The sequence below is a fragment of the Sylvia atricapilla genome, chromosome 5 (genome assembly GCF_009819655.1).
Source record: "Sylvia atricapilla isolate bSylAtr1 chromosome 5, bSylAtr1.pri, whole genome shotgun sequence".
NCBI classification, from domain to species: domain Eukaryota; kingdom Metazoa; phylum Chordata; class Aves; order Passeriformes; family Sylviidae; genus Sylvia; species Sylvia atricapilla.
The window spans coordinates 44378962-44399763 of record NC_089144.1 but is presented as its reverse complement, the minus strand read 5'-3'; the positions used below and the strand labels follow the sequence as shown (position 1 = coordinate 44399763).

The 20802-nt window shown below is 41.3% G+C and overlaps 1 protein-coding gene across 1 annotated transcript; it reads left to right on the top strand.

Annotated features, from left to right (window-relative positions):
- The first annotated feature begins 4014 nt into the window (after positions 1-4014).
- NDUFA12 (NADH:ubiquinone oxidoreductase subunit A12) lies at positions 4015-16495 on the top strand. The gene is made up of 4 exons (XM_066319284.1): positions 4015-4169; positions 7388-7470; positions 8442-8529; positions 16224-16495. Exons 1-4 carry the CDS (start codon positions 4081-4083, stop codon positions 16402-16404), a joined length of 441 nt encoding a protein of 146 aa, XP_066175381.1. The 5' UTR covers positions 4015-4080; the 3' UTR covers positions 16405-16495.
- The last annotated feature ends 4307 nt before the right edge of the window (positions 16496-20802 follow it).

The window sequence follows — 20802 nt, the reverse complement described above, 5'->3', positions numbered from 1 at the left end:
TTGCTTTACCTAATACCTTTGTCAAATGACTGCAGAGAACCTTTCTATTTCATCACAGGAATCCGTCTATGGCTGCTTTGTTTTTCTTCCCATGTGTACCAAGTCTTGTGCTACTGCATGCTGTGGATGCAGTGAGCCCTACCCTCACTGATACACAACGGCTAATACAGAATAGAATTTTCTCTTAGGTGAATCTTTATGAGAAGAAGTCAGGGTTGTGCATTTAGTTTCAACGTAAAAGGTGATTGTGCCCTCAGAGGCACTGTGCTCCAGGTGAAAGCAAGTCATTTGGACCACCAGATCACCACCATCTTCAAGCATCAACATTTGAACAGTTAAGGGATTTTGTTGTTGTTAATGGTTGAACAAATGCATTTCCTGATTTTTTTAGTAGCTGGATCTTGTAATAATGCTTGCTCAAATATATTTTCAAGTTAACTCTGCTTGGATTAAGGGGAGGTGGTGGGGTGCTAAGGAGACAGGAATATTTGTGTTCTGTGTGAAATGGTAGGGGGAAGGGGATAGCACAGAAGTGATGTTATAGGAATGCTTTTAACTAAACTGGTGGATTTGCCTGTGACAACAGAGAAACCAGATGAAACTCCTCCATCATGGGTTCTTCTGAGTTCATACAGTGTATTTCACTCAGAACTGTCTGCTGGACATCCAGAGAACCAAACTGCCACGCTTTGAACCTCCTGGCAACTGCCCAGACAAGAATGTTGGTTGGCAAGAGACGTGAGCAGCCAAACCTGTGGCTTTGGTCTTTTGCAGACCTGCAGTCTAATCCCTTCTAATAAGCTGTTCATGAGGAGTCTGAGCTCCTTTATGATGACTTCAGTTCTCCTTCATTCTAGGGAGCAAACTGAACAACCATGTAGTTTGGCTAATGAAAGCTACCTGAGGAACAGTTGCAAAGAAATTTTTCTTTCACTCTGTAACCAGGAGAATTTTGCCATTGGAAAATCAAAGGTGGAGTTAGTGCTGAAGAAATAACCCAGACAATTCCCAGAAAGTGGCAGGTGTTTTTCAGGAAGTGCCAGTAAATTTATTATTCTAGGTGTTTTTAACTTAAACTGTTCTCACAGTTTACATACTCAAATGTTTTTGAAAATTATGAGGTATGTACTTTTTTGGTAACATTTCACTTAGTTCCAGGTTATGAAGTTATCTTCTAACTTTTTCAATTAATGGAACCCAAGTGACAAAAACTTCTTCCACTGTGTTTTTGGGAAATAAATATGGATGACAGGACTAAAAAAATGTTTTAATGAAAGCATTAGAGATTTCACTGTTTAGACTTAAGTGAAGGACACTGTGATTAGAGACCGGACTAGATTATTATTGGACCCTGAATTGTGGAGATGTGTGTTGTGGATTGGACTTTGCTTCTGGAATTTTAGAATTTTTAGAAGGATGGGACAGGAATAAGAGCATAGTATACTCTTACTTGTTAGTCTTTCTTCTGTTGGATTTTTTCTTAGTTTAATTAAGAAAAGGACTTCCATTTATTGTTGCAAATGTATGTTCCACAGTTGTGAACCACTGCAGAGTGTAAATTGTAAATTTACATGATTTTCCATACTAAGAATGGAGGAAATGGCAGTGAAATAGGCAAATTTAATAAAACGAGTTCTTCTAAGGTAAAATATAAACACTAAATTATTCTGTAGATCAGTTGACTTTTGTACTTTCTGAGAATATATGGACTTAAGTTTTTCAAGATCACTTGTACCACTGAATAAAGCTATTTAAAGGAGAAACTGAACTGTGTAGGATTTAGTGAGATGGCCGTGTGCTAACAAAATGAAGGGAAGTTACAAGTCATTCTTTGAGTAATTCAGGAAATTGATTTGTTTCTTTTCAAAAAATATGTTGTTTGTTATGCTTTATTAGGAAGGAAGCCAGTTACTTGTGTTCAGACTTGGAAAGGGGGTTTTTAGGCTTGAAAAAGAATTCTGGTGCTAATTTTGTGACATGTATTTGAACTAGAGGAGAAAAACAAGGCAGCATTAAATATATTTAGCAAGAATTTTTGAGGCAGTGAGGTTCAGTGTGCTAATTTTGGGGTAAAAAGGCAACATCTTCTGAGAGTCTTAAATTTAAAAATCCTGGGAATTAAATACTTCGTATGGGTGCATGAGTTTGACAAGCATCTTGAGTGACAAGACAGCATTTCAGTGCTGTCTCCCAGAGATGTCCCAGTAAATCCTTAAGGGAGACACAGCTGCATTTGCATTCCTGTATTCAACTGTGACATGTGCACTGAGTTCAGGAAGAATTTTTAAACATAGTAGTCAGATTCTCTTTTTCATGCACAGTGACGCACTAACAGAAGCAATTTAAGTAGATGTGATGGGACTTCAGCAGTTAGGAGGTAATGAAATTCTTAGTGGAGATCTCACTTGACTAAAGTAATGTAGAAAATAGTACAAAAATATTTAAAATGTAATTGGATGAAGATGCTGTAAAATGTTCCTGCTAAGACAGTATTCCCCACAAAATCTTCTGTAGCATGAAAGTCACATTAAGAAGTTGATCTAGCTTCATGTCACAATGCCTTGTCCTCCACAGTGCTCTAAGACAAAGAACCATAGTGCCACATGGATCAGTGAAGCGAGATCCAGATAATTTTAACTCCTGGGGGAAAAACCCTATAACAACTATATTATTTCACTGCCAGCAGAGAAAATGCTCATGGAACTATACTCACAGTCAGTAAAAATTATCACAGTTACATTAATCGAGAATAGGCTTAGAAACTGGCATAAGCACTGAACCTATAAAATGTTTCCAAAGTTGGCTTCCTAATTTAAACTACATTTCTTTCATATTTTACACTCCATCATCAGTTTTTATCAAAATAATGGTATCTGTGGATGAAATTAAAGACAATGAGTGAATTCTGACTGTAAATGTTTCTCCCTGTTTATATGCCTCCTAATGTACACTGATCTGACCACATTTTAATATCCTGAATAAATCTTCTAACTTTGGACTGTGAAAATGCAAATAACCTGCCATGAGTATACAGAAGCCTAAGACTTGTAGCAAAAGAGATGATGTCGTTTGAGCACAGAGCACAGAATAGGCAGGACCTACGTTTTGTGTTTGAAAACAAAACCACTTGTGTTAAAACTAAAAAATTTTGAGTGGAAACTCAGACCACTGGACTTCACGTTGAAATGGATATATTTCCACACTGTGAACTTGGCTGACACAGGTTTTTCCCAGTCTCATTTTCCTTTCAATTTCAGCACTACCTACTTAATTTTTCACTCCAGCTTCTCTTTTGTCCCTTCCCCAAACCCCAGTTCCGATAGTGACCGTGTCCAGCAGCTTGGCCTTTCCATGCTTTACAGCTGGTCTCTGCTCATCAGCTAGCAGTGGTTGCAGACTAATAATATATTTACCAGGTGCTTTTCCAAGTCCTACCTGCTCTGACAAAGTACAGTGGATATATTTTTGCCTGGCCTGTGTAGCAGTAGCCTTGTGAAGGTCAGGGGAAGTTTCTGCAGCTTGCCTACTCAGCCTTGTAGCAGCAATAGTAAAGTCCTACCAACATCCACAGCAGAGCAATCAAAAGTCTTTCCTCCTGCTGGTGCAGAACCAAGAGAAGGCACTGGGACAAGATGGAGAGGTGGGAGAGACAACAGATACACATTCCTTGGCCTGCCAGGGTTGGGAAGAGCCAGGAGAGACAAGACTGTTCAGCTCCCCTCTGACCATCAGCCGCAGTCACCTGTCCTGCCCCCGGGCAGTCCTGGACTCCTTACTGCCAAGTCTTGGTAACTTGTCTCACCGCAAATCTTGTGACCTGTATGTAATATGGGACCGTCAGTAGATATTTCTATTATAAAGAGGCTTTTCTCCCTATCCTGAAGTTCTTTGTATCTTGCTGACCTTCACGTGTAAGCAGTAGGGAACTGTCCTACGAATCCGTCCTGTGCAGCCTCGGGGGCCCAATGGCGGCGCGCCCGGCCGCAGACACCGCCCAGTGCCGTGGGCAAGGCCCGGGCCGCTTCCGCTTCCGGCCGGTGGCTGTCACCACGGGCGGCGGGCGGGGCGGCCCGCCCCAAGATGGCGGAGTACGTGCAGGTGCTGAAGCGGGCGCTGAAGCACATCGGCGGCCACGGCGGCGCCCGCGGCGCCATCCTGCAGCTGCTCAGGTAAGGCGGCCCTGGCGCGGGCGGCGGGCCCTCCCCGCTGCGCCGCCGCCGCCCCGCGGGGTCACCTTGAGGGGGCGGCCGGGCAGGAGCCAAGCGGCGGCGGCGGGGCTGGGGGCGGGGGGCCGCCGCGTCGGGCGGGCGGTGCGCGGGGGCCAGGCCTCGGGAGGAGCCCGCCCCGCCCCGCCCGCAGGGCGCTCCGCCGAGGGCACGACGGCCGCCGGTCCGCGGTGGGCGCTGTGCTCGGAGCGGTCCCGGGCAGGGCCCACGGCTCTTCTCTCTTCTCGAGGCGCCTTGGAGCGTTCCGGGATGCTGAGCTGTCGGTGTTGTCCGGGCCGGTTGTCCTGGTGTCCAGCCCCAGTCGGTGGTCCTGTTGCCACAGCCGCGTCTCTGCTGTAGCTGCAGTCAGTGCTTCTGTGCTTTGGGTCACCTCACTCTGGCAGTGGCTTTCTTGAACTGTACAAATCTGAAAGCCGTGCATCTGCTGAAATCCCGTGGTGTAAAGCAAGAGAATTACCTGGCTCTCTTTCTTCTAATTCTCTTCAAACTGCGGGTCACAACTGCTCTTTGGCAATGGGCTGTCACCACTGACCTATGCTCAGCTTTGGATGCCCTCCAGCCCCAGTGGCATGTAGTGCAAAATAAGTTGCAGCTTTTGTTTCCATTCATGTCTGAGTTACTTTCTGCCCCAACTACAGAACATTGCGTCTGTCCACATTAAACTTTATCCTGATTTTTCCCTCACTCACATCTCATCTCTTTCTTGTGACAAGTATTTTGAACTGTGATACAGCATGCTTGAAGCTGCTCCCAAACAGGAGCTTCAGGTTTATGAAGGTACTCTTTTTCATTCAGATCCTTGATGAAATGTGGGGTGGAAGTCTAAATAGTACATGATCCAAATTCAGCAGTGTCAGTAACCTGTGCTATCTTTGTAGTTAGTCCTGGAAAAATATTAGGATCTATTATCCAGTAAATGTTTTAGGCCTGACCACATGCTTAAAAGCCTTTTTTAATCAATATTGGGAAGTCAGGAATATGGTATAGGGGTGATTTGCAAATATAAATTTCCCTGCTATTTATTAAGGGCTTTCTTATCTTGGAACAAACAAGCGAAGCTTTCTGAGCTGTCTTGAAGGGTTTCCCCCTGCACATACACATAATGGCCATTTTTCTGTTATTTCTTGTGGCTTCAATTGATCTGTTTTAAACAGTTAAACATAACATTTATGCAGTTGCTTATGAGGCCTCATCAGTACTTTCATATAGTGGCTTTAGTCCTTGTTGAGCAGTTAGACAATACGTGATTTTTCTGGTTAGTGCTTTACTAGGATTATTATTTTCTGTCACACACCTATGTCCCCTCCCTCCCCCAGGTTGTTTCCTCCACTTTGTTTTCCTTCTCAGGCTGTAGCTTTTACTCCCACAGTTCTCAAGAAGAAATAGAGCTGGGGAAATGAAAATGTGGAAGAGTTTGAGTATTAGGCGTCATCAGAGTGCCTCTTCCTAAGCATAGGTTAATGAATGTCTCCTCAGAGATCTTTTGTGAATCTGAGATCGCAGGCTGTATTGATACCTTTCTACCACACAGAAAAAGAGGGCAGGCTAGACTGGAGACAGTGCTGTCCTTTTTTTTCCTTCAGAAGACTGAAGGTAGGTGGACTAGGTGGGGAATCATACACAATCCTCACAACCACACCAACCAGAAACAGCTGCTGCCTCCTGCTCACCTTTCAAGGCATTAAATCCTCCATTGCAGCTCAAGAAATAGGCTTGGTGTTTGAAGGAAGAGTTATCAAGGTGTTCTTTCTTGCAACCGTCGATTTTCAGAAGTAATCATTGGTAACTGGAAAAAAAAATGTTTACCCAAGTCAGGAGACTCTTTCTCTGAACTGCCCTGCTTTTCTCTATATGTTTTCCACTGAGGCAGCTGCAGAAGATTTATGTACTATCAAGTCAAATTATTAAGAGCCTTTGTGGCTGGAAACATTCTCCTTACTTAAAATTCAGTGAAATTGGCTGGAAAATATTCTTGAGAAGCCATAAATAACTGTTAGTGTCTGATATTGGTATTCAGGGCATGAAGTCATGACAAGGGCGTAAGAACTCTCACAAGAGAGGGAGGGAAAAAGGAAGGAAGAGCAGCAGTGGAATCGCTCTTCTTTTTCTGAAGCTGGGAGCTCAGGCTTGAGCCAGAGAACTGTGAATGTTTCTTTGACAGAGGAGAGATGTGTCAGAGAATCTCTCTGCCTGCCCCCAGAGGGGTTTAAAATGAGTACCTGCTGGAATGATTGTCACCTGCATGCTCTCTGGGAGAAAAGACAACAAAAAAACTTCATCTGAGCACATTCCTCCTCTCACTTGGGATTGAGAGTGTGCTTAATATTACAAACAACTAAAACCTTTGAGAGGAAACTTCCCTATCTAATTCTGCCTGGAATGAATGCCAGTAAAAAGAAGAGCAAAATTGCAAATATAGAGAGAGTAGAGCACTTTGGTTAATTTTAAGGTTTTATCACTAGAATGCAAATCACAGGTCCAGTTTAATTATTGATTTCTACAATAACATTAAAATATGTTCTGTATAGAGATTTGGAACTCATATGTACCTTATCTGGCTCAGTGTAAGTCTCTCAGAGTTGCAGGGTAAATGCATGGATCTTTTACAATTATACGAAAACAAGAAAGTAACAATTATAGTTTAGAGTTTAGCACGTATTTCCTTGGCAAGCAGCTGCGGTGGCCTAAAATATTACTATTCCTTTCTTGGAAGTTACTGCCCACACAGACATGTGAGGTCTCTTGTGCTGTTTCAGTGCTGACCACTTCCAATGGCAATTCAGGCTGAAATAATAGCTACTAATAGTTGAGAAGGATGGTAACATTAACTACTAAGTGGATTAACTTGTCTCTGGGATTCTCACAGTATTCAAGGTGTTAAATTGTTATATTTTAGAGATGCTTGATCTTCTACTATAATGAGCTGTTAAATAAGTAAGAGCGCCTGAAAGCTGTCTCCTATGGCTTTCGTCATCCTGTCAGTGGGGTGCACATTGACTGCAGGAATTGGGGACTGTTTTGCAATCCATAAGCTTGAAAAGCTTTTTTTACAAATATCGTTGCATACATGCAATCAGATTTTTAGTAATCCTTAAGAAACCTCTGTCACAATTTCATTCTGAGAGAACACCAACTGAAACTGTTGTTTTGATAATTCACAGGGTCAATGATTTGAAGACTGGTAATCTGATAGGAATTGACAAATATGGAAACAAATACTATGAAGACAAAAGAAACTTCTTTGGTACGTGTGCTAATGTGAACACCTCCCAAACAACTGTGCAGCTCCCACGTAGCTTGTGTGCTTTCTGCTAGTGAAATACAACTTGTTGCCTGGCTGACTTCCTGCACTTGTCTTGTGTGAATCTTAGACTTATAGAAGTGCTTTGACAGCTTTTGCTTCTTTGATGCATCCCTCAATTCACTTGCAAAAACAGTCAACCTGAAACAATGAATATGAGATAAATATAAGCCAGTCATATGGTTTCTGTGTAGGTAAAGCTATATGATAGTGTGATTGGGACTTGAACTTGCTCCTTGACCTAAAGGCTGGTAGTTTAACAGGTGAGGAAAGGAGGAGAACTACATTTAAAATTGCCTCACAGCTTTACTCGCTTATATGATCCCTTGAGGGAAAAGAGCACAGGTTACCTTAAACTTACTATTACCTTCAGTCATGGGATTTTAAGTCAAGCTTGTAGAGTACTGGAAAAGGCAGTGCCTAAAGCAACACAGGTGACACATAAGCAATTGACTCACTGGTCAGGCCAGGCTAACTGCTGACTGTAGGTTCACTTGGAGTGTAACCAGGGAAAGCACTTGCTGGTTAACATTGCTTGGTAGTTTTGTGTAGCTAAAATTTAGTTTAGTCTTAGATTATAAGTGGCAATGTCCTTTTGGAAAAGACTCCTCAAAACGGGGTGAAAAAAAACCCTAAGCCTGTTTCTCTGCCTAAAAATTTTATAAGTTTTTATAACTATTTCCCATTATTTATACAATAGCCAATATTTGCTATTCAATTCAATCATCTAAAACTACAGTAACAGTGTAAATACAGAAAACTTGGAAAAATAAAAGCTGTGCTGGCTTAGAAATAAGTGCCTATTATGGTAGATACTATCACTCAAAATGTTTTTCCTTGGTTTTCCTGAACTCTTTCCTTCATAAGAAAATTTTTTTTGGAGCTAATGTGGTATTTCTGTTTGTTTACTTAAGGTCGGCACAGATGGGTTGTGTATACTGAGGAAATGAATGGCAAAAATACCTTTTGGGAAGTCGATGGAAGCATGGTGCCCCCTGAATGGTAAACTATTTAGCTTAATGATGTGGACAGATACTAATTGTGTAATTGCTTTATGTTTTCTTATATTACAAAGCAGGATACTAGAAAAAAAGGTTTTGTGGTCGTAGCTGTCTTATCTCTCTAATCTGTCTTATCTACAACCAGAAGATTTCAGACTCGTCACTTCTAATGTTGAACTGCATTCATGTTTATTGCTTGCCGTCCTGGCAGAAGCGCTCACTGCTTTTTGGATTGAGAAAAGCATTTTGTCAGCCAGATTGGGCAGGTCAAGACAACCTTCTAATTTTCTTGTTTGCTTGTGATTTCCTGTTCATGCAAAGCCTTGGGCCACCAGAAATAAAATATTTGTTACTGCCATCATAAGCAGGAGCCTGAGGAACATATGGCAATGATGGAACAACATTCCTTAACCCACAGCCACTAAAAGCATAATTGTTTCAATTTATATGCATTGATATGGTAGTAAACACTAATGGGCTAGGTGGCTCCATAGGTTGACTGTTACTTGAGTATAATTTGTATTGAGGTTTTATTTTCAGTTCATGCATTTCAATAATAATTCTGTACAAGCTTGAGTTCCAGAAGGTCTCTGGCCACTGCTGTTAACCCCTTTTTTGTTTTCCCAGAAAACACACCATGTAAAGTAGCAGTGTATACTAGTAAAAACAATCTCTGTGCAATTCTTAAGGAGCAGGAATAGCACTTCAGCCACAAAGCAGCAAAAGGTGACATCAAGAGAGAAGTGTTTGGGTAGACTGAGCAAACACTGTTTTCTATTACTCCTGTGACAGATGTTCTGTGCCAAGGCTCATATTGATTATAAAATCTCTTAAACTGTGGCTCTCACTGGAACATTTGAGGTATGTGTGGGTGGACTCTCTAGCTGGTCAATTTTGTTTCAGGCTTTCCTAGCCTTACATTATGTTTAATGTTTATGGTTAACGCTTCTTTCTGTCTTACTTGTTAAGAACTGAATGGCATTGCTTTTGGAAGTGACATTAGAATCTCCAACACCAGGATGTTCGTGCCTTGCTCTCTGCATAACTGTTGTTTGGTTCTGGTTGTTATCCACTATTAGACAGTGCTGGATTTTAAGATTTTCTTTATTTTGAGGCACAGGTTTTGTTTCACACAGGTTTTGGGTTTTATTTTGTTTTTTCCCCTTGCTTGTGTTTGTGGGATATTTGTTGCCTCTTTACAAACCTCAGTAAAGGTTTGCTTCTTGAGAATCAAAGTGATGTGACAAGGGTTAGGTAGCTTGTTTACTTCACAGAAATTAATGAGGTAGAAAAACTTGTTTTCCTATCAATGTGGAAAAAAATTCTTTCAAAAGAAGCAGTAAAGATTTTGTTATTTTCAAGACTGGTGCATGTAATGAGGTACAAAAGGGTAAACAGTCTTGTGTTCTAAGGTATTTTTTGTCAGGAAACTTAGTCGTGCAGTGCCAGTCGGATTTGTCAGGTTTGGGGTTTTTTTGGAGGGACTGAGGATAAGGTGGGGAGTGGTGTTTCTTGCTGATAAATTTGTATGTCCCATGATAATACATGTTTGTTCTTACATAGGAATCCTAGCCTTGTGACACATCTAAATCACTGATGTGTATTTCCATACAGCTTAGAGACATCTTTAAACGTAGAAATATTTGACTGGGAATAAATGCTGTCTTTTAAGACTTTTTAAAAATTTTTAATCTGATGCTATACTGCCTTAAATTTTTAACATGGCATAGACTTCTGAATTGAGACTGACAATATTTTGCACAAGCTGCTGTCAGTGTAACACTAGATTTGTGCAACAAGTAATGAGTGGTTATTTTGGACCCAGAAATTTCTTGGAAATAAACTGCATGAAATTACGTATATTAACAAAGAGAGTAATTAGTCCATAGTATAATAGTATGATACAAGTTTGTCATGCTTGGGTCAGCTGGGAAGTATTTAAAGTACTGCTGTTAGAGGTGATCTGAGTGCTTCCTCTAAATATTGATGGTTTTACTCTGGAATTCAGTTAATTTAGCTCAGCTCAGTGAAGTTTTGTGGGTATGTTGCTGTATCTTCTTCTTGCAGTAAGTTGTGTGCCTTCAGGATTATAGAATGTGAATGATTGTTCAAGTGCAATCAAGTGAAGCTCATGAATGATGAACTGAAAAAAAAAACATTTTGGTATGTTGAAAAGTTCTGGAAACAACTACTGAGTACTTTCAGTATTCTGAAATAATTGATGTAATGTCTTTTGACAACGGATGTACTGAAATTGTACAGTCTAAAGGAAATCAGAGTGTTGTTTTGGCATATGTCTACTCTCCAGGGAATCGAGACTGTTGCTTTTTAAAAATGTTTCCACACTAGAATATGTAGGCTTGTGGTTTATTCTGATTTAGTTGTTATTTGACTTCTTTTTTACTCTGGGTTTATTCTTTTTTTGGTCTCCAAGATCCAGATGTTGGTATCTACTTTGTCGGAGACAAGTTAATTAGATTTTTTAAAGAGTTCTTTAATACTTGCCTTGAGAATGACAAATACTAATCTTCTTATAATGCTTTACAAGATACTTGGCACAATTTTTTTTCCCTACACAGATCCATCTTTTTCACTTTTAGACAGTGAGAGAAACCAAATGCGTGATTTGTTTCTTACTAGTCAGTGTTGTTTGCAGGAGCTCAATGCTTCCATTTTTGAGCACAGTGATCGGGTGTGCTCTGCAAACGTATAAACAATGGAAGTTAAATCCCTTTATAGCCATGCCTGTGGGGACTCTGTTTAGTGCTTTCATGGATGTCTCCATTGCAGCATCACTAATCCTTGGCCTGTGTGTGTAAGTTATTTGTTTAGTGTATTTCTGGTGTAATGTACTTTGGTTTGCATTTTGGCCAAATCTTTTGAACAAACAAATTGACAACTGGTGTAAGTGTACGGACTAGTTAAAAATAAATTGCTCTTTCAGTGTCATCCTCTGGGGAAAGAAGAGCTGTAATATGAGAATAGTTTTTCCTTTTGTAGGGACACTTCATTTTGCCAGCACTGTCCTGTGTATTTGCGGTGTCTGTCCTGTATTTTGAGGTTTATTTCCTTATGGTGCAAATCTGACATCTTTGGAAGGAGCTCCAGGAGGGTTTACTTCATATTATTGCAAATTTACTTTCAGTTTAATAGTCTGCATCCTCTTTAGTTGATCTGACAGGGAGGAATGTAGCACCTCAGGCCTAAAGTGCCAACGCACTAGAAGATGTAAGGAAATGTGCAGTTCTCCTGTAAAAATGCTGCTTTTCAAGTCTGCATTCAAGGAAAACAAAACAGAAGGATTGAACAGAAAAGGAAGGGGAATGAGAAAATTTCCATCCTTTTTGTAGTTTCACAATAAATTTGTGGGGTTCTATAAATTGATTAAATGCTAATTTGGTGTTTTCTATTTCATTACTATGGTGTAGTAGCTTGCATGGGAAATTAAAGTTATCTCTCATGTGTAAACAAATAAACACATTTGTTCTCCCTTTTTCCTTCTCCGCCCTGTGACCTGAACCCACATCTTCATTACTCTTGTCTCATTGCAACATGGTTAGCTTGTGGCAAGAAGTGGATGTTTGCAAGTTGGCAAACATGGTGAGCTGACGCAGGCTGTGCCTGAACCTTGCAGATGCACATATGGTAAAGGCTGCTGAGTTTGTGTCGCATTAGTTCTTGTTTGACAGCTTGTACATCATATAATTGGCTCCAGTCCCTTGTAGCTTCAGTTTAAAATCTACTTGCTTTTAAATGTTTGTTAAAACTTCGGAAAAAATTCTATATAGTCTTGAGCGCTTTTGAAGATACTTGGAGGTGTCTTTTATCCATCTATGCGAGAAAAAGTGCAAAGGCTTTGCTGGCCTCAATCTGCTTCCTAGTGACTGCTCAGTGATTCAGGAAGCTGCTTCAGCCTCTTCAGAGCTGCTTGCATCCTCCTGATTTTTCTGTGCTCTGTGCAAGCTGACTGCTTTGTAGGTTTTCAGTCATTAATTGCTTTTGAATCCTTTTTTTTCTAAGATGGATTTATAGGCGGAGTTTGTATAGAAATCTGGCCATCTGCAGGATGTCATATCTCTTTATTCATGCTGTTCAATCTAGTGCATGAAAAGCTTTTCTTGAGCATCTGGGGGTAGAGTCTGAGATACCAGAGCTTCAAACCATTTTTTGAGGCAGGTGTCAAGGGGAAAGTCTTCCCAAAATGAAGTTTTCAAGATTTTAAGTGGAAAGAGGGAGGTTTTGTTCAAGAGAACAGACTCAGCAAACCAAAATGCTTTTGTAAGTCACATGATGTGCTTCTAAGGGGAATTTTTTGTGACCAGGTTATGCCCTGAAACTCCTAAGCATAAGCATAATTCATAGTGGATTGATTGTCTTAACAAACTTCTGAAATCTCTTCATGTTTTTCAGTACCTGTAACTGTACTGGCATGTCTTGTCAGTGAGCAATATTTTTTTTTCTTTCCAGTGAGAAAATGTGATTCGATGATTGGTCTTGCTGATCTATTTAAATTTGAGCCTGGTTTCATTGTTGATGTTATAGAAATCCAGAAAATCCTAAAGATATTAATTATTATTAATTATTCAAAAATGCTGTATTTTAGAAGACTATGGATTTAGTCTTAAAAAGCTGCAAAGCAATAGTTTAAATGACAGGTAAAGCTACTCTGTTAAATGATATTGTGAAACTTTTTTTCTGGTGTTTCAAGGAATGAATGTGTGACAGGTACACTTGTAATGACAGAAGTGCCAGGCATCACTCAAGCTTGGAATGTAGTTGATTTTAGCTGAGCATTACTACAGTTCTAGTGCTGTGCTTGCTCCAGCCTGTCTTTCAGGGCCTTTGTAACTGGATTTCTGTCTGACAAGATTTGTCCGTCCTGGTGGTGTGTGTGACTTGGGGAGCATGAGGATGGTGAGGCATCCTGACAGGTGCCTGAAGAGGGATTTGTGTGCAGGATCCTTATCCACCGTTACCAGAAGCATCACTGGTGAACGTGTGTGTGTTCTAAGTATCTTGTGTAGTGGTTTAACCCCAGGCCCAGCCACCAAGGCCCAGGCAGCCACTTGTTCACTCCCACTCCAGTGGGACTGGGGAGAGAACAGGAAGGGAAAAGGATGGAAAATTCGCAGGCTGAGATAAGCACAGTTCAGTAGGGAAAGCAGAAGCTGCACACAGGCAAAGCAAAAGAAGAATTTATTCACTGCTTCCCATGAACAGGCAGGTGTTCAGCTATCTCTAGGAGAGCAGGACTCCATCAGGCATAATGGTGACTTGGGAAGATAAATATCATCAGTCCAAACATCCCCTTCTACCTCCTTCTTCTGCCTGCTTTATATACTGAACATGATGCCATGTGGTACAGAATATCCCTTCGATCAGCTGGGGTCTCCTGTCCTGGCTGTGTCTCTCCCCTAAGGCCCATACACCCCTAGTCTCCCTGACAGCATGGCAGTACAAAAAGCAGGTCTTGGCTCGGTGTGAACACTGCTCAGCAATAACAAAAACATCTCTGTATTGTCCAGCCTCATGTTCAGCACAAATCCAAAACACGGCCCTGTACCAGCCAGCAGTAAGGAAAATTAACTGTACCCTAGCCCAAAGCAATACGGTCACATAAAAGTTTCATTCACATTATTAATATTCATTGCACATTGCAATAAGCCTTAATTTTTATTTTTAAAAAGTAAATTAACTCTACTCTGGCTAAAGCCAGCATAAAATGTTACAGTAAGCAGTTTTGAAAAGCTGGGGCTCCTATGGAGTGATACTGCAAAGCATTTTGAAATGCAGTCTTCGAGTCAGTATTTGCAGAATGGACTGTTCTTTTGCCCTTTCTCTCATGCCACAAACTCTGTGTTTCTGTGTCAGCAATGGAGAGCTTGTTGGGCGTGAGCACAGGATCCCTGCTCTGTCAAGTTAGCTTTTCTGCAGCGTTTCTGCCAACCTTGCTGCAGGCTGTCGTAGGACACGTGATACCTGAGGTGATGTAGTACACAGAATTCTTCTGACAGGTGCAAATCGGGCAAGAGAGTTCGCCCAAGGTGAGAGCTTTGTGTGGTGTGGCCAGGGCATTTCAGAGGCTGGTTTAAAACACCAGGGTTAAAATCGAGCAAGACTTGATCCTGTATCATCAGACCACGTCATGATTAGTAGTGCTGTGGGGCCACCTTCTTCCAGACAAAAATTGTTAGCCATTTATCTTTTTTTCTTTTAATAAAAGCAGTGGAAAATGTGTACTTTGCATGAGACCAGATTTGCAAAGGAGAGCATTATACTCGTGTATGACTTACAAACTCCAAAGTGGATCATTTTTCCCACAGGAAGATGTTCTTTGCCTCCAAACACAATTTTTTCTTCTTAGTTTTAAATGATTTTATGGTACTATCTGGTTTGATATTCAAGCCAGTTTCCTGGCAGGACTTAGCGCTACAATATGTGCTTTAGTTTGGGGGTTTTGGTTTGGTTTTTACTTCTAGAAGAAGAAGTTTAGGCTGACACTTTTTTTAAAGTGACATTTTTGTACTAAAGTTATAGCCAGCATTGTGATCTTTTTCTTCTTTTTTTTTAATACATGTCAAGAAGTAATTTGAAAAGATTACCAACCTTCTGTAGAGCTCTTTGGATTTAGAATATACCTGTCAGTCTATTTCTCACCACCTTTGCCATGGTTTTGTTTTGCTGTACAAATGAAGTGTGCTGGATTTGTTGCTAAGGGCTGAAGATGCAATTTTTAGGTTTTCTAATAGAACCAGAAAAGAGAACTTCATATTTTTAGGTCAAGTCTTTGCAAAAGCTGATTAGCAGAAGTCTCCTTAATTCTACCTCAGTTAAAAAATACATAAGCTTGCATAAAATGTCATAACTTCACTTTTGTCGTAGCTACACACAGTATGAAGTACATGTAAACTGACAGATAATTAGAATATAATTCATATTTGAAAGTTGCTTCAGGCACTGAAATAGGAAAGGGATGAAATCAATTCAGTTGGTCCCTGCTGCAGTGTTTGCAGTGTTGGGAGAATGCTTTGCTTGATCATTAGTGTTGCTTGCACAGAGGAAAATTGACATTTAGTTCATAAGTAAAGGCTAATCACTGGAATCACTTGCTAATTATCCTATTACTGATTGGTATTAATCATTGTGTTGTGCAGTCAGTAAATATTTATGTGCTTGTTTTAGGTGTACTTACGTCATTAATCTGTATCCCAAGTGGCAGCCTCATATATGCTTTGAAAATGGCATTGAAATTGTTGTGCAGTGTAGTCCTCTGGTAATTAAAAACAAAACAAATCTCCATAACCTAACAAAGAAAAAGCTCAGGCAACAAACCCAGACCTTGTGGTTTTGTCATTTGTAGTGCCTGCCTTAACCTGGCTGCCTGGTGAAGGCTGTACAAACAAGTGACAACATACTCTGCCTAAATACTGAGCATACAGAGGAACAGGAAATTTGAACTTAGGTGTGCTTTCAATTGTTTGGAAGCAGAAGTGTTATTTATCAGTTATGCTTGTGAAACTAACTTAAACCAATATCCTGTAGTCTCAAAGTCACACTGGATTAAAATTATTTTTCTCCCTTCTCAGAATAAATACTTAGTGTCTCTTCCAAGGAGGACCCTTGGAAGTCAGGAGATAGGCATTGGTAGACATCATGTGATGTTCCTTAGTAACAATATGTTTTTTTCCTCTTAAGGCATCGCTGGCTGCACTCAATGACGGATGACCCTCCAACTACTCATCCTCCAGTTGCTCGTAAATTTATCTGGGAGAACCATAAATTCAATGTGAGTGGCACTCCTGAGCAGTATGTGCCTTACTCTACTACTCGCAAGAAGATACACGAGTGGATCCCACCTAAAACAGCCAGTGAATAACAACAGCAACAACATAACTTGTCTCAGCTTGGGCTTTCAGTGTAAATTGTATTTTCACTGGTTTTGTTCAGAATAAAAGCCTCCTATAGCAGTTGTAGTTTAGTTTATTGAATTTGGGGCAGGGGAACAAGTAAGAAAATTTTGGGACCAGGACAGAATACATGACAAGTCTAAATCTCATCAAGATACGGTGCTTTTTCTCATATTGTTGGTGTCCTGTCTTCACATAAGCAGCTCTTAAACTCTTTTTAGCATGATAACCATTCCTGTGATAGTTACTCCTCATATTTGTGTAATTCAGCAGAATATACATACGCATTTGAAATACAGATTTCTCATCTTTAACATTATCCTTTTACTGTCTCTGCATGGCAGATAATCCACTCTTCACGTACTGTTTTGGGAAGCCATCTCTTCAAATTTTTATAAGAGAAGTTAGAATAGTTTGACCAGTCAGGACAATAGGTTTCATTCATAAAATGTTCATAGTATATGCATGAGTATGCAAAAAGCATTGCTGTATTCCAGTATGGGATGAAACATAACATAAAACTTGTAAGGCCACATTAATCAAATGACATCTCACCCCTAAGGGAACTCAGCCATAAGAAGACCCTCTGTCACAAAAATCTCTTTTGCTGTGCAGGTTCATTACAAGATGTTGTCATAAGGGTTTGAGATGGACTCTTTGCTCTCTTGTGGCAAGATTTTTAAAGGTCTTAAAGGTCTGCACACCTTAGGAGGTAAAGAAGCAAAATGTGCCAGAATCCAGTTTCAAAAACGTGAAGCTGGCAGGTTCACGTTTGAAAGAGAGTTGGTTGGATCTGTGGCTTTTCTCTGTATCTTGCTAATGGTTGACTTATATTCCTGTCTCCTTATGTGTTTTAGCCAAGCTTGCCCTCTCCACAAGGCTTCCTGTACCTGATGCCCTACTCTCTGGAAAACTGATGGGGGGTGTGCCCACCCAGCCTCTTATTCACCCCAGCATCTCAGCTGGCTGGGGAAGAAAAGAGAAACTTCATGGGTTGAGAAAGATCGGAAGAGTGTGTGCCACTTACCATCAAGAGCAAAAGAGACTGTAATATATTGCCAGTTAAAATCACGTAGTGAGAAACAAAGTCAAAAACTGTAAAACATTGCCCTCTCTTCCCACTGCTTCACACCTTCAGTCTTGACTCCTCTGCCTCCTCCTCAGGGAATGGTGCTCAGTCCATAACAGCTGCTGTGGGCTCTGCTGTTCCTGCCCGCTGCTTCAGCCTGGGTCCTGTTCATGAGCTGCAGTCCCTTTGGACAAAGGCAGTATGGGTTTTCCACTATTGGGAAATGCTCAGGTTCCTATTGGGAAATGCCTGCTTGCTGGTGTGGATTCCTCTTGGGGCTGCCAGGAATCTCACCTCTGGCACCTGCAGCACCTCCTCACCCTCCTCCTGCTTTCAACTTGGTGTTCAAGTGACTGTTGCCCACTTCTTCCTGCCTCATCCTCTGCCTGTGCAATATTTTTTCCCCACCTCATATCCTCTTTCCCAGAGGTGTCCCGGTCTGGCAGCCGGGCTGAGCCGCGCCCTGTGGTGCAGTGGCTGCATCCAGCACAGGGCAGCCCTGGCCTCTCCCAAACAAGGCTCCTGCAGACCCTGCTGCCAGCACCTAGACAATTGCACTCCGTGTAACGACTGACAGAAATGGTTGTTAAAGATGACTGAGAAAGGGCTTAGATGTATTACATGCTTGCAATTACCTCTCAAGTAGAAAAAACCACCTTTGCTTCCCAATAACCCCCAGAGTGGTTGCACCACTGACTCTACACTGGCCGATTTTCCTTTGCATGCCCACCTGCCTGGGTTACTTAACCCTCAGTTGCTTCCTTCCTATAATAAATCAAATTCTGGATTAATTAATTGTTTAAAGGTGGGGTTTTTAGCTTTAATTTCTTGAAATTAGTTCTAGTCTTTAAATTAGTAGGAAGTAGCACCAACATCTCCTAACCTATCTAATTAAAAAAGGATAACATTTAATTTACTTTATGTCAGCAAAAGCACTGGGCACAGTTGAAAAGCAATTTGAGCCATACTGAGAAGCATAAGTGAAAAGGACTTGTTTAGCAATTTTTTCTTGATAGATTATTTCACCTTAAGAACAACGTTTGCCCCAGCACCAATGGAGAGCTTCATTGCCAACACTCATCTATACAAGCCCTGTGGGCTCAAACACAGGTAAAGCAATTAACTCTTTTTTTCTTCTATTTCTCTTTAATACGTTATCTACCAATTTCATTCCTGTTCTTTCTTTGACCTGTGGATTTTTGGAGTGCATCCTAAACACACATCAGGAGGTACATTTGGGAATGAGATTCTGAACTTAGGGGATAGGCAGTAACTCTTCCTACATGTTCGATGCTGAAAGAAGATATCTCAGCTTGCTTGTCCTTTTGCTGTCATCTGGAACAGAAATGTTGAGGTAGCAAACAGTTTTGAACAACTTTGTGTGCAGCAATGCTACACAGAAAGAGAGAAAAATGGGCAGGTCTTCCTGGCCTGCTGGGCTGAAGCAAGTCTAGGACTCAGTAGCTTGGTTTAGAAAATATCATCAATCCCATTTCTGGAGAGGACAGGAAAATGCTCATCCTGCTTTAACCAGCAGACCACAAATGCTGGATTTTAAATGCAAAATTTCAGTTGTATCTCTTGTGCCATTGCTCCTCCAAGGTGAATTGCACAATACAGGAAATAAAGCATATGCAGAAGAATCAGTCTTTTTATCAGCAACCTCTTTCGGCTATGGATGTTCACCTTTGCACATGATATCTGTCTCCTGTAGTCTGGTTCAGTTGCCTTCTGGTCTAAATGACGTTTTAAATGCCAAGCTGGCCAAGTGTCACAGCAGTGTCTTCAAGTGCAACCGAAGCACTGACAGAAATTACTCCCCTTGCACTAAAAGTGAGTTTTAAAAGACACAAAATTCTGATATGGGAACAGGCTCATTAAGAAGACAGGTACCTCTTCCAGGAGCAGCAGAATGCTGAGACACACTTTTATATTGAAATTGTGTCTGTACCCGTAGCTTTCCACATCCCCTGGGTGCTGGGCAGCCCTTTGCTGTAGCTGCCTGCAGGCTTTTGCTGTGCTCAGCCCTGTGCCAACCCTTCCCTCCATGGGGCACTGCATCCTGCCTTGCCACTGCACCTCTCTGCCCTCCCTGCTGAAACATGCTGCAGCTGAGAACAATGGTGAAAGGAGCTTCAGGAGACCATCTCATAACCATTGCAGCTACAGCAAGAGAAGAAATTTTTGACAGGCAAGGACATCCTAGAGCATTTAAGGATGCTGAAAGGAGAGGGGAGGAGGCCTTGTCACTTTTCCCCAACTTGTGCAGTACTATTGACTCCCACACAGTGCCCATCTGACACTTTGAGGGCACACTGAGAACATTTAGAGATTCACTAACTTGTATTTCTATGTCATCAAACCTCAGCCTTCAGGTGTTGGTGTTGAGAAGCAACTAAGCAACTGCTAAAGTTGGTGTTGAGAAGCAGTCTTGATTGGGAATTACAGGGGCAATTATTTTGGACAGAGCTGGAAGTCATCAGCCCTGAAAACTGAAGTATATGTTTTTCACAGCTGTAGTGCATTCAGAGTGAAACCTTTGATTTACTAATTCTGTGGGGCCTATTATTCTGATGGCAGCTGGGGGGAAGAGAGGGAACAGATCCTTGGCTTGCTTAGAGGTTAAAAAGCGTGCAAATCTCAAGGCTCTGCTTTCACGTGGTGTTTATGAGGAGTGTACAAAAGCCGTACTTCAAGGTGTGGGCGACAGTGGCAACCTTCAAAGGGCGCTCCAGGTTCCTCATGCAAATCCCACAGTAAATGCTGGATTGCACCAAGGGGAAGCCTATCTCAGTGAAGATATCAGAGCAGCCCATGTCAGTGGGGAAGAGCCCAGCAGGCATTTTGTCCTGGAGACCTGCTGGGCTTTCAACACCACCCTCTGTTGCCAAGCAGAGCAAGGCTCTGGTGCCAGAGCTGATGGTGACTTAGCTCCAGCATGGAGCCAGGAAGGGGAGTGCTTTGCTGTGTGCACCATACCCAGCTGCCAGCAGGACCGTGCTCAATCTGCAGAAGAAATCAGAGCTGCCAGAGACTTCCCTTTGCTGAAGAGCCAAAACCAGGTTTGGGGTTTTATGGCTATTTCCTTATGTTTTTGAATCATGAATCTTGAACCCATGCAATGTCACTTCACATGCTGATGAGGTCTTAACTTTGTTCACAGGCAACAAACATAAAGGGCAGAATTGAACCAGGATTTTGAGAGAAAAAAAAAAAGGCATTGTTTTCAAAATATATGTATGTAATAATCATCTATGAGATGGTTTGTTTTTTTGAAAAAGCACTTTAAGACTTAGAT

Coding starts and splice junctions, on each gene's coding strand:
- NDUFA12 (XM_066319284.1), top strand. CDS start 4,081: ATGGCGGAGTACGTGCAGGTGCTGAAGCGGGCGCTGAAGCACATCGGC. Junction 4,170..7,387: donor GCCATCCTGCAGCTGCTCAG/GTAAGGCGGCCC, acceptor GATAATTCACAG/GGTCAATGATTTGAAGACTG. Junction 7,471..8,441: donor AGACAAAAGAAACTTCTTTG/GTACGTGTGCTA, acceptor TGTTTACTTAAG/GTCGGCACAGATGGGTTGTG.